The sequence below is a fragment of the Triticum aestivum genome, chromosome 5D, assembly GCF_018294505.1.
Source record: "Triticum aestivum cultivar Chinese Spring chromosome 5D, IWGSC CS RefSeq v2.1, whole genome shotgun sequence".
Lineage (NCBI taxonomy): Eukaryota > Viridiplantae > Streptophyta > Magnoliopsida > Poales > Poaceae > Triticum > Triticum aestivum.
The window spans coordinates 406,663,597-406,674,561 of NC_057808.1; the positions used below are offsets into that span (position 1 = coordinate 406,663,597).

Sequence of the window (10,965 nt, forward strand, 5' to 3'; positions counted from 1 at the left end):
AATCAAAGAACACCCCACACTTCAAATTTGTCACACAACGTTTACCATACGTGCATGCTACGGGACTTGCAATCCTCAACACAAGTATTTCTCAAATCCACAATTACCCAACTAGCATGACTCTAACATTACCACCTTTATATCTCAAAACAACTATCAAGTATCAAACTTACCATAGTATCTAATACACTCTATATGAAAGTTTTTATTATACCCATCTTGGATGCCTATCATATTGGGACTAATTTTATAGCCAAAGAAAATTACCATGCTCTTCTAAAAGACTCTCAAAATAATATAAGTGAAGCATGAGAGATCAATAATTTCTATAAAATAAAACCACCACTGTACTCTAAAAAGGTATAAGTGAAGCACTAGAGAAAAATTTATCTAGCTCAAAAGATATAAGTGAGAACTCTATACTGCTTCTCGCCCCCGGCCCCAGTGTCGCTCCCAGGGGCGACTCGGGTGGCGAAACCCTAGCCGCCACCCCAAACTTCCCTCCTTCCCTCCCTCCCCTCGCCGTCGCCGGAGGATACCGGCGGGCGAAGCCCTCGCCGGTGGACGGCGGCGGGGGGCCCCTCGTCCGTGAGCTCGCGCGCTGCTGTTTGTGCGCTGGAGCGGCGGGAGCGTGCGGTGGCAAGGCAAGCGGTCGTATGCGCTCAGGGGGAGGCCGTGATGGTGTGGAACGCGTGCGCGGTGGCCCTATTGTGGCGGCGGCCGGCCGCTGCTGCGAGCGGCAGAGATGAGGGCGCCCAGATCTGGGCTGCGCGTTTCTGCCCCAACCCACCCGTCCCTCTCCATCCACCCCTCCCGGCCGCCGCCGGTGGTAGCCGCTGGGCGGGTGAGCACGCGCGCGGCGGTCCTTGACAGCTGCTGCTTTGCTGTGCCCCAGCGGTTCCTGGCGGCGGTAGCTGCGGGTCGGCGCGGCAGTGGAGCGGTGCAGGTGGCTGCTGTCGCCTGCTCGTCGCGCTCCCGTCGGTGGCCGGCCTGCTGGCGCTGCGCCGGTCGGTGCTCCTCCTGCGACTACAACGTTCCTAGGCATCCCTCCATGTGTGCTGGTCTTCTCCGACATTCTTCTCCAAGTCCGGTATGCCATTGCATCTGAGGTCCTTGTTCATGGGTCGGGGCGAAATCCTCGTGCGGCAATGGCCTGCGCTGTCAACGGCGACGCCCGAGGGTGCCGTCACCTCCTTGGAGGCGTTGGCATGACCCTGACTAGATCTCCTCTTCGAGCACCGGGATAAATCCTAGGTCCGGCCTCCCGGACCGGGCAGCGGCGACGTCTCAGCGCCGTTCCCCTCTTGTAGGCACTGCTTTGGCTGCAAGTGGAGTTTGATGCGGCAGATGGAGGCTGGTGATGCATCGCTCTGGCATAGACTGCTACACAGGGAGCGAATCACAATGTATGCCAGCGCCCGCGCTTCCCCAATGATTGCTACACCAGTTCCTGTTGAGCCCTTCCCTTCACCCACCGACTCTCTAGGCACATGGGTGAGAGGTGCGTTGGCCTTGGCAGTCCTGGAGCTGCAATCGTCCCTGGAGCTGTCTGGCAATGGCAGTGATGCTGCCCTGCTGGGCGAGGCCTAATGTCGTTGAGGGAACCTCCTCACCTAGTTGTAGTCGCTTGGTGAGGACGGTTGTGTGTGTGTGTGTGTGTGTGTGTCTGTCCCTCCTTTCTGGAGGTTGTACCCCTGATGTCTTCCTGTTCAATGAAATGAAACGCAAAGTCTCTTGCATTTTCTCGGAAAAAAGATATAAGTGAAGCACATAGAGTATTCTAATAAATTCCAATTCATGTGTGTCTCTCCCAAAAGGTGTGTACATCAAAGATGATTGTGGTAAACTAAAAAGCAAAGACTCAAATATAGCCTCGAGTAAAGTTACCGATAGACGAAGACGAAAGAGGCGATGCCTTCCGGGGCATCCCCAAGCTTAGGCTTTTGGTTGTCCTTGAATTTTACCTTGGGGTGCCTTGGGCATCCCCAAGCTTAGGCTCTTGCCACTCCTTGTTCCATAATCCATCAAATCTTTACCCAAAAAATTGAAAACTTCACAACACAAAACTCAAACAAAAAATCTCATGAGCTCCGTTAGTATAAGAAAACAAATCAACACCTTAAGGTACTGTGATGAACTCATTATTTATTTATATTGGTGTTAAACCTACTATATTCCAACTTCCCTATGGTTCATACCCCCGATACTAGCCATAGATTCATCAAAATAAGCAAACAACACACGAAAAACAGAATCTGTAAAAAAACAGAACAGTGTGTAGCAATCTGTATCAATACTTCTGTAACTCCAAAAATTCTGAAATAAATTGGTGGACGTGAGGAATTTTTCTATTAATCATCTGCAAAAAGAATCAACCTAAAATCACTCTCCAGTAAAAAATGGCAGCTAATCTCGTGAGTGCTAAAGTTTCTGTTTTTTACAGCAAGATCGCAAAGACTTCACCCAAGTCTTCCCAAAGGTTCTACTTGGCACAAACACTAATTAAAACAGAAAACCACATCTAAACAGATGCTAGATGAATTATTTATTACTAAACAGAAACAAAAAACAAGGAACAAAAATAAAATTGGTTTGTCTCCCAACAAGCGCTATCGTTTAACGCCCCTAGCTAGGCATATAAACAAGAATAGATCTAGGTATTGTCATCTTTGGTATGCAATCCATAAGTGACTCTGATAATAGATTCATAAGGTAATTTAATTTTCTTCCTAGGAAAGTGTTCCATGCCTTTCCTTAATGGAAATTGGAATCTAATATTTCCTTCTTTCATATCAATAGTTGCATCAATCGTTCTAAGGAAAGGTCTACCAAGATTAATAGGACATGTAGGATTGCAATCTATATCAAGAACAATGAAATCTACGGGCACATAATTCCTATTTGCAACAATAAGAACATCATTAATCCTTCCCATAGGTTTCTTAATGGTGGAATCCGCGAGTGAGGGAGTCCTGGATTAGGGGGTCCTCGGACAGCCGGATTATATCCTTTGGCAGACTGTTGGACTATGAAGGTATAAGATTGAAGACTTCGACCCGTGTCCGGATAGGACTCTCCTTGGCGTGGAAGGCAAGCTTGGCAATACGGATATGTAGATCTCCTCCCTTGTAACCGACTCTGTGTAACCCTAGCCTCCTCCGGTGTCTATATAAACCGGAGGGTTTAGTCCGTAGGAAGAGAACAATCATACCATAGGCTAGCTTCTAGGGTTTAGCCTCTACGATTTCGTGGTAGATCAACTCTTGTAATACTCATATCATCAAGATCAATCAAGCAGGAAGTAGGGTATTACCTCCATCGAGAGGACCCAAACCTGGGTAAACATTGTGTCCCCCGCCTCCTGTTACCATCCGCCTTAGACGCACAGTTCGGGACCCCCTACCCGAGATCCGCCGGTTTTGACACCGACATTGGTGCTTTCATTGAGAGTTCCACTGTGCCATCACCATAAGGCTTGATGGCTCCTTCGATCATCGGCAACGATGCGATCCAGGGTGAGGTTTTCCTCCCCGGACAGATCTTCGTATTCGGCGGCTTCGTACTGCGGGCTAACTCGCTTGGCCATCTGGAGCAGATCGATAGCTACGCCCCTGGCCATCAGGCCAGGTTTGGAAACTTGAACTATACTGCCGACATCCGCGGAGACTTGATCTTCAGTGGATTCGAACCCATGTCAGGTGTGCTGCACAATCACGACGAGCATGATTTAGGTCTGCCGTCGGACTGTGTTCGGGAGATCACACCTGCAACTAATCCCACCCTCAATCCGGAACAAATTGCGCCATCTGAGGATGGAGGGATAGACCCCGCCACGGAGGCCGCACTCTCAGTGGCGATAGAGCCGAATACTGACTTCACCTCCTACGAGAGCCGTGTTGCCGAACCGTTGGATTCGTCCCCGGCCATGGGCTCCGAGCCGCTTGCGTCCGTGCCTATCGAATCCGATTAGGCACCGATCATGGAGTTTACCTCCGCGGATATCTTTCAGCACTCACCTTTTGGCGATGTGCTAAATTCATTAAGGTCTCTCTCCTTGTCAGTTGAACCTTGGCCGAACAATGTCCGACTAGAATGGGATGCGGATGACGAATAAATTCGGGCCCCACCCACCACCCACTTAGTAGCCACTGTCGACAGATTTAACCGACATGCTCGACTTCGGCTCCGAAGACATCGACGGTATGGACGACGATGCAGGAGACGAACAAGAACCACCGCCTATAGGGCGCTGGACGGCCACCTCATCGTATGACATATACATGGTGGACACCCCCAAAGAAGGGCATGGCGACAAGACAATGGAGGATAATCCCTCCAAGAAGCAACCCAAGCACCGACATCAGTGGCGCCGCTCTAAGTCTCGCCATAGCAAAAGCAGCGATACCGGCACAAGAGACAATAACGCTCCGGATAGTGCCGAAGACGACGATAATCCCCTCCAGCCAGACCTCGAGCGGGAGGATGAACAAGCTAGCCCTCCGAAACAGGCAGCAAACGGAGAATCAGAGGATGACAATTACATGCCTCTCTCCGAAGACGAAGTGAGCCTCGGCGACGAAGAATTTGTCGTGCCTGAGGATCCCGTCGAGCAGGAACGCTTCAAGCGCCGGCTTATAGCCACAGCAAACAGCCTGAAGAAAAAGCAACAACAGCTTCGAGCTGATCAAGATCTGCTAGCGGATAGATGGACCGAAGTCCTGGTAGCTGAGGAATATGAACTCGAGCGCCCAACCAAGAGTTATCGAAAGCACAGGTTGCTACCTCTCCTCGAGGAGGAAGCATTGAAACCTACATCACCAGCATATGATGCGGCTGATCGGCCACCTCATGGCCGAGACAGAGAGGCATTTCAGCCCGAAGTCCTGCCCGCACCCCGCCGCCAATCAAACAAAAATACCAAGGTCTGGGGCAACACGCGGGACCTGCGAGATGTATTGGAAAACAAGGCAAAACATGCAAGATCGATCTACGGATCATGGGGGCGCGCACCAACGCGGGACGATGACCGTCACGCCGGATACACTAGAAGTAAATCCGGCCGGGCCGAATACAGTAGACAAGACTCATATGAACTGCGTCGTGATATAGCCCGGCACAGAGGCGCCGCACACCCCCTATGCTTCACTGATGAAGTAATGGATCACGAATTCCCAGAGGGTTTTAAACCCGTAAATATTGAATCATATGATGGTACAACAGACCCCGCGGTATGGATCGAGGATTTCCTCCTCCACATCCACATGGCTCGCGGTAATGATCTACTTGCCATCAAGTACCTCCCATTAAAACTCAAAGGACCAGCTCGGCATTGGCTGAATAGCTTGCCAGCAGACTCCGTTGGCAGTTGGGAGGATTTGGAAGATGCATTCCTTGACAACTTCCAGGGCACTTATGTGCGACCACCGGATGCTGATGACTTGAGCCATATAACTCAGCAGCCATGGGAATCGGCTAGGCAATTCTGGACCCGGTTCCTAACTAAGAAAAACCAAATTGTCGACTGTCCGGATGCGGAGGCCTTAGCGGTATTTAAGCATAACATCCGTGACAAGTGGCTCGCCCGGCACCTCGGCCAGGAGAAGCCGGAGTCTATGGTAGCCCTCATGACGCTCATGACCCGCTTTTGCGCGGGCGAAGACAGCTGGCTGGCTCGCAGCAACAACACATCAAGAAGTCATGGCACTTCAGATACAAAGGATACTAACGGCAGACCGTGTCGAAACAGACACAAGCGCCGCAACAACGGCGACAACGCCGAGGACACGGCAGTCAATGCCGGATTCAGCGGCTCTAAATCCGGTCAGCGGAAGAAGCCGTTCAAAAGAAGCAATCCGGGCCCGTCCAGTTTGGACCGCATACTCGATCGCTCGTGTCAAATTCACGGCACCCCCGATAAGCCAGCCAATCACACCAACAGAGAATGCTGGGTGTTCAAGCAGGCCGGCAAGTTGAATGCCAAAAACACGGACAAGGGGCTGCATAGCGACGACGACGAGGAGCCCCGGCCGCCGAATACAGGAGGACATAAGAGGTTCCCTCCACAAGTGAAAACGGTGAACATGATATACGCAACCCACATTCCCAAGAGGGAACGGAAACGTGCACTAAGGGACGTCTATGCGATGGAGCCAGTCGCCCCATAGTTCAACCCATGGTCCTCTTGTCCGATCACCTTCGATCGCAGGGACCGCCCCACTAGTATCCGTCATGGCGGATCTGCCACACTGGTCCTTGACCCCATCATCGACGGATTTCACCTCACTCGAGTCCTTATGGACGGCGGCAGCAGCCTGAACCTGCTTTATCAGGATACGGTGCGCAAAATGGGTATAGACCCCTCGAGGATCAAACCCACTAAAACCACCTTTAAATGTGTCATCCCAGGTGTGGAGGCCCATTGCACGGGCTCAATGACACTGGAAGTGGTCTTCGGATCTCCGGACAACTTCCGAAGCGAGGAGTTAATCTTCGATATCGTCCCGTTCTGAAGTGGCTATCACGGACTGCTCGGGCGAACCGCATTTGCGAGATTCAATGCGGTACCGCATTATGCATACCTCAAGCTCAAAATGCCAGGACCTCGTGGGGTTATAACAGTCAATGGAAACACAGAACGCTCGCTCCGCACGGAGGAGCACACTGCAGCCCTCGCAGTTGAGGCACAAAGCAGCCTTTTAAGGCAAACCGCCAATTCGTCCATAGAGCCCCCGGACACCTTCAAGCGAGTCCGGAGTAACCTGCAACAGGATCGCCTGGCACGTTTAGAGCTTGCCTAGCAATTCGGCCCCCGTCCAAGTCCCAGTCAAGCGACGAAATCTGTGCCGCACGTACATAATTACGCACTAAAAATACCATGGGCACAGGCGGGGGCACGACCAGGGCACTTCCCACAACGCGGCTCAACCGCCCCAGGAGCTGTATACCTTTATCATTTCCTCTCTTTCAGGACCTTACTCTCTGGAAGCCCTTTCCGGCAGTCTGATTGCTGGACACATTACGGGAAGGAACAACCAAGGAGGCAAGAAGCTAAGACGTACAAGGGAATCCCCAGGTGGTCTCTGATAACAATCGAAGTACCCATTTTTAATACCCATACGCAGCTTACCCTTGGTAGGACATGTCAAATAGTCCTATTGTTTGCTTATTGCACCACTTGTATCAGTATGCTTCGACGTATTATTTAAATAACAATGCATAGCATTAGTCTATTATTGCATTACCCTTTCTTTTTCTTGTCTGTTTATTTACGACAACTTGCACCCATACATTCCGGTACGACCAGTACGCCAGGGGCTTCAGTATACCCCATAATACGGTGTGAGAAGTCCGAACACTTTCGACAGTGCGGCACCCCGAACTTATAGCATTATATGCATCAGCTCCGAATCATGTCTTGGGTCAATAGTTGGGTTTGCCCAGCTCCCATGTTTTGGTACCTTACGTTCCGCAATATCGGCTAAGGTAGCGCTGGGAGAACTACTGCGATTGTGTCCCGGTTCTTCCGGATGAGCACCTCAGTAGAGAAAGCCGAAAACTGACTGTCATGATAAGGCGAGAGCTGGTCGCTGTTCGAGAGGTCTCAAGTCCTTAAAGAATTTTTCCGCTTCGGGCGAGGAGTCGGCCTTGCCCGACTTAGGCGTATATAGCGCCCCAAATTTGGCCTTCCCAATACTAGGGGCTTCGCCAAAATTTAAAATTGTAGACTTCTATGGCTAAGTGAGAGTGATAAAGCCTTATAGTCCGATTGCCTGGTTTGTTGTGCTGAACACCTCCCTCGAAGGACCCAAAATTGGGATAAAGAGTGCTCAGGTTTATCCCGAACTCCTCAGTACTAGTTACATGGGGGCAGAAGCCGACGACTGGCCAACTCTCAGATTTTATAAACGGCCGCACAGAGGGTAATATTTTAAATTCACAAGCGTTGCATAGCACAAATGAACTCGTTTCATATTACAGGATCGCATGAGTACATTCATTCGAATATTACATCCTTAGTACATTCCTCCGCCACAAGGCGAGAACCCTTCAGGACACTGTTATAATACATCTCGGGGTGGCGATGCTCCTTGCCTTCTGGCGGCCCCTCCTTCACCAGCTTCTCGGCGTCCAGCTTCGCCCAGTGCACCTTTGCTCGGGCAAAAGCCCTGCGCGCGCCCTCGATGCAGACGGACCGCTTTATGACGTCAAGCCGTGGGCAGGCATTCACAAGCCGCCTCACCAGGCCGAAGTAGCTATCGGGCAGGGGATCGCCAAGCCACATCCGGACTATAAGACCCTTCATGGCCTGTTCGGCTGCCTTGTGGAGCTCGACCAGTTGCTTCAGCTGGTCGCTCAATGGCATGGGGTGTTCGGTCCCAGTATACTGAGACCAGAACAACTTCTCCGTCAAGCTCCCCTCCTCGGCCCGGTAGAACTCTACGGCATCTGACACACTACGAGGCAGATCTGCGAACGCTCCTGGAGAGCTCTGAACTTGGGTAAGTAAAAGGAAATTTTCTTTCACATGCTTGCTTTGCATAATGAATGCCTTACCCGCCGCTATCTTCTTAACTGCCTCAATGTCCTGGAGGGCCTTTTGGGCTTCGGCCTTGGCGTGTTGGGCGCTTTTGAGGGCCTTCGCAAGCTCGGACTCTCGTGTCTTAGAGTCAAGCTCCAAGGACTCGTGTTTTTTGACGAGAGCCTGGAGCTCTTGCTGCACCTCGCCTACCCGTGCCTCTTGGTTTTCTCGCTCAATGCGCTCCTTGGCTGCCTTGTCCTCGGCCTCGGACAACGCCTTCTTCAGGTTCGCCACTTCGGTCGTGGCCCCTAGCAAAATTAATAACGATCCTATGATCTAAGCAACCACCCTTGTTTTTTCTTATCAATGTACAGACGGGGTATAACTTACCTTTGTTCTCTTCGAGCTGCCTTTTGGCAAGGCCGAGCTCATCCTTGGACCGCTCAAGGTCCCGCTTCAGTGCGGCGACCTCCGTAGTATGTGCGGCAGTGGCTAGCAGTGAAGCCTAGATATGCACATAGACATATTTCGATTAGACTCCTGCGGTTATTATTTGATCTTCTATTCGGCCTTTCTTCGCAAACGCCAAACAGAGCATCAGGGGCTAGTGTCTATTCGGTAACATTCTCTTATAATCTGGTTACTTACCTCAAAGCCTGTTAGGAGGCTGCACAGGCTTCAGTCAGTCCGCTCTTGGTGGACTGAACTTTCTCGACCACCGCACTCATGATAGTGTGGCGTTCTTCGTCGATGGAAGCGCTGCGAAGCGCTTCCAGCAAGTTGTCCGATGCCTCTGGATGGAAAGAGGCCATCGGCACAGGCGGCTTGCCCCTCTTAGCGAGGGGTTGCCTAACAAAGTCCGGAACCACTGGAGGTTCCGGCGCAGTATTCGGCTGGGGGCTGAATTTGCTGACCCATCATCAGAGCCCATGGGAGTCTTGCTCCCCTTGCGCCCAGCATCCGGAAGCTCGCCGTGAGGCGCCTCCAGGACTACCTCCCCTCGGTTCGGTGCCCTTTTAGACAACACTTCGACGTTGTCCGTAGCGCGAGGGGAGGAGGCGGTCGGAAGTGAATCACTGTTCAGATCCGACGGGTCCAATGAACCATTCGATGAAGATACGTCGATATGGGCTCGGGACAGACTACATAATCATGTTCGGCGTGATGAGAAGCAGTTCAATAAAACATACCAAGAATTATTATGATATCCGGATACTTACGACTTCGCCAGGGGCTTGTCCCTGGGAAACCACTCCTCTTCGCTGAAGGCGGCGGTGGTGGAGTTGTCCGGAAGAAGGGTTCTTCCCTTCTTGGACCCTTCGGCCGCCCCGGACGGGGCGGCCTTCCTTTTCTTGTCTCCCCTGGCTGGGAGGAGAACTTTCCTCTTCCTCCTACTCGTTTTCATGGGAGGAGTGCGCCTCGGTGCTTTCGGACGATGAGTCCGATATAACCCTGCGCCAGAGACCCTTTCGGGTCCCCGTGGCCTTCTTCTTGGCCTTCTTCACCGGCACATCGTAAGGCGCCGGAACCAGCATATCCGTTAGGAGAGCATCTGCAGGATCTTCAGGCAGGGGGGGGGGCTGGGCAATCGATCTGCTCCGTTGTCTCTACCCAGTCCTGTTAAATAGCATGGAGTCTTAGATCCCGCACATAATGGCGCGGTTGGGTTACCCACACCCGTATTGATGAGAATCCCGTGATAAGGGGACAAGATCTCTGCTTTGACCAAGGACGCCCGCTCTAAAATCAGAGCGGCGAAGGAGGAGCTGCGTCAAGCCGGGGATATCGCGGCTGGGAAGCCCTTTTTGTTGCGGACGAAGTTCGGAGATCCTTAGTATGCCCCTCTTAAAAATCATGATGGTTTTGACACCGACAGCGAGATGCAAATTTAAAGAACAGTCATCAAATTCATGAAAACCTAGCACATCACACAAAGTTTTTGGAATCGTGGAAACACTAGCACCCAAATCACATAAAGCATAGCATTCATGATTTTTAATCTTGATTTTAATAGTAGGTTCCCACTCATCATAAAGTTTTCTAGGGATAGAAACTTCTAATTCAAGCTTTTCTTCATAGGATTGCATTAAAGCATCAACGATATGTTTGGTAAAAGCTTTATTTTGATTATAAGCATGAGGAGAATTTAACACAGATTGCAACAAGGAAATACAATCTATCAAAGAACAATTATCATAATTAAATTCCTTGAAATCCAAAATAGTGGGTTCTTTTCTATGTAAAGTTTTGACCTCTTCAATCCCACTTTTACCAATTTTTGCATCAAGATTTAAAACTCCGAATCCTTGGGACGCCTTTCCACTAAAGTTAACTCATCTCCAGTCCGATCTTTATCAAGATTCATATTGGAAAACAAAGATTTAATAGGAGACACATCAATCACTTTTAGATCTTCATCATTATTGTCATGAAAACTAGAAGAACAC

General features: G+C 50.7%; 1 protein-coding gene across 1 annotated transcript; it reads left to right on the top strand.

The window, feature by feature from the left end:
* Positions 1–709: 709 nt before the first annotated feature.
* On the top strand, positions 710–1,212 carry LOC123120740 (uncharacterized; the record flags this gene model as incomplete). Its single annotated transcript, XM_044540725.1, is given in 2 exon segments — positions 710–1,016; positions 1,019–1,212. Coding segments are annotated over 2 exon segments (501 nt in total), but the record flags the coding sequence as incomplete, so codon positions are not given.
* Between the last annotated feature and the right edge of the window lie 9,753 nt (positions 1,213–10,965).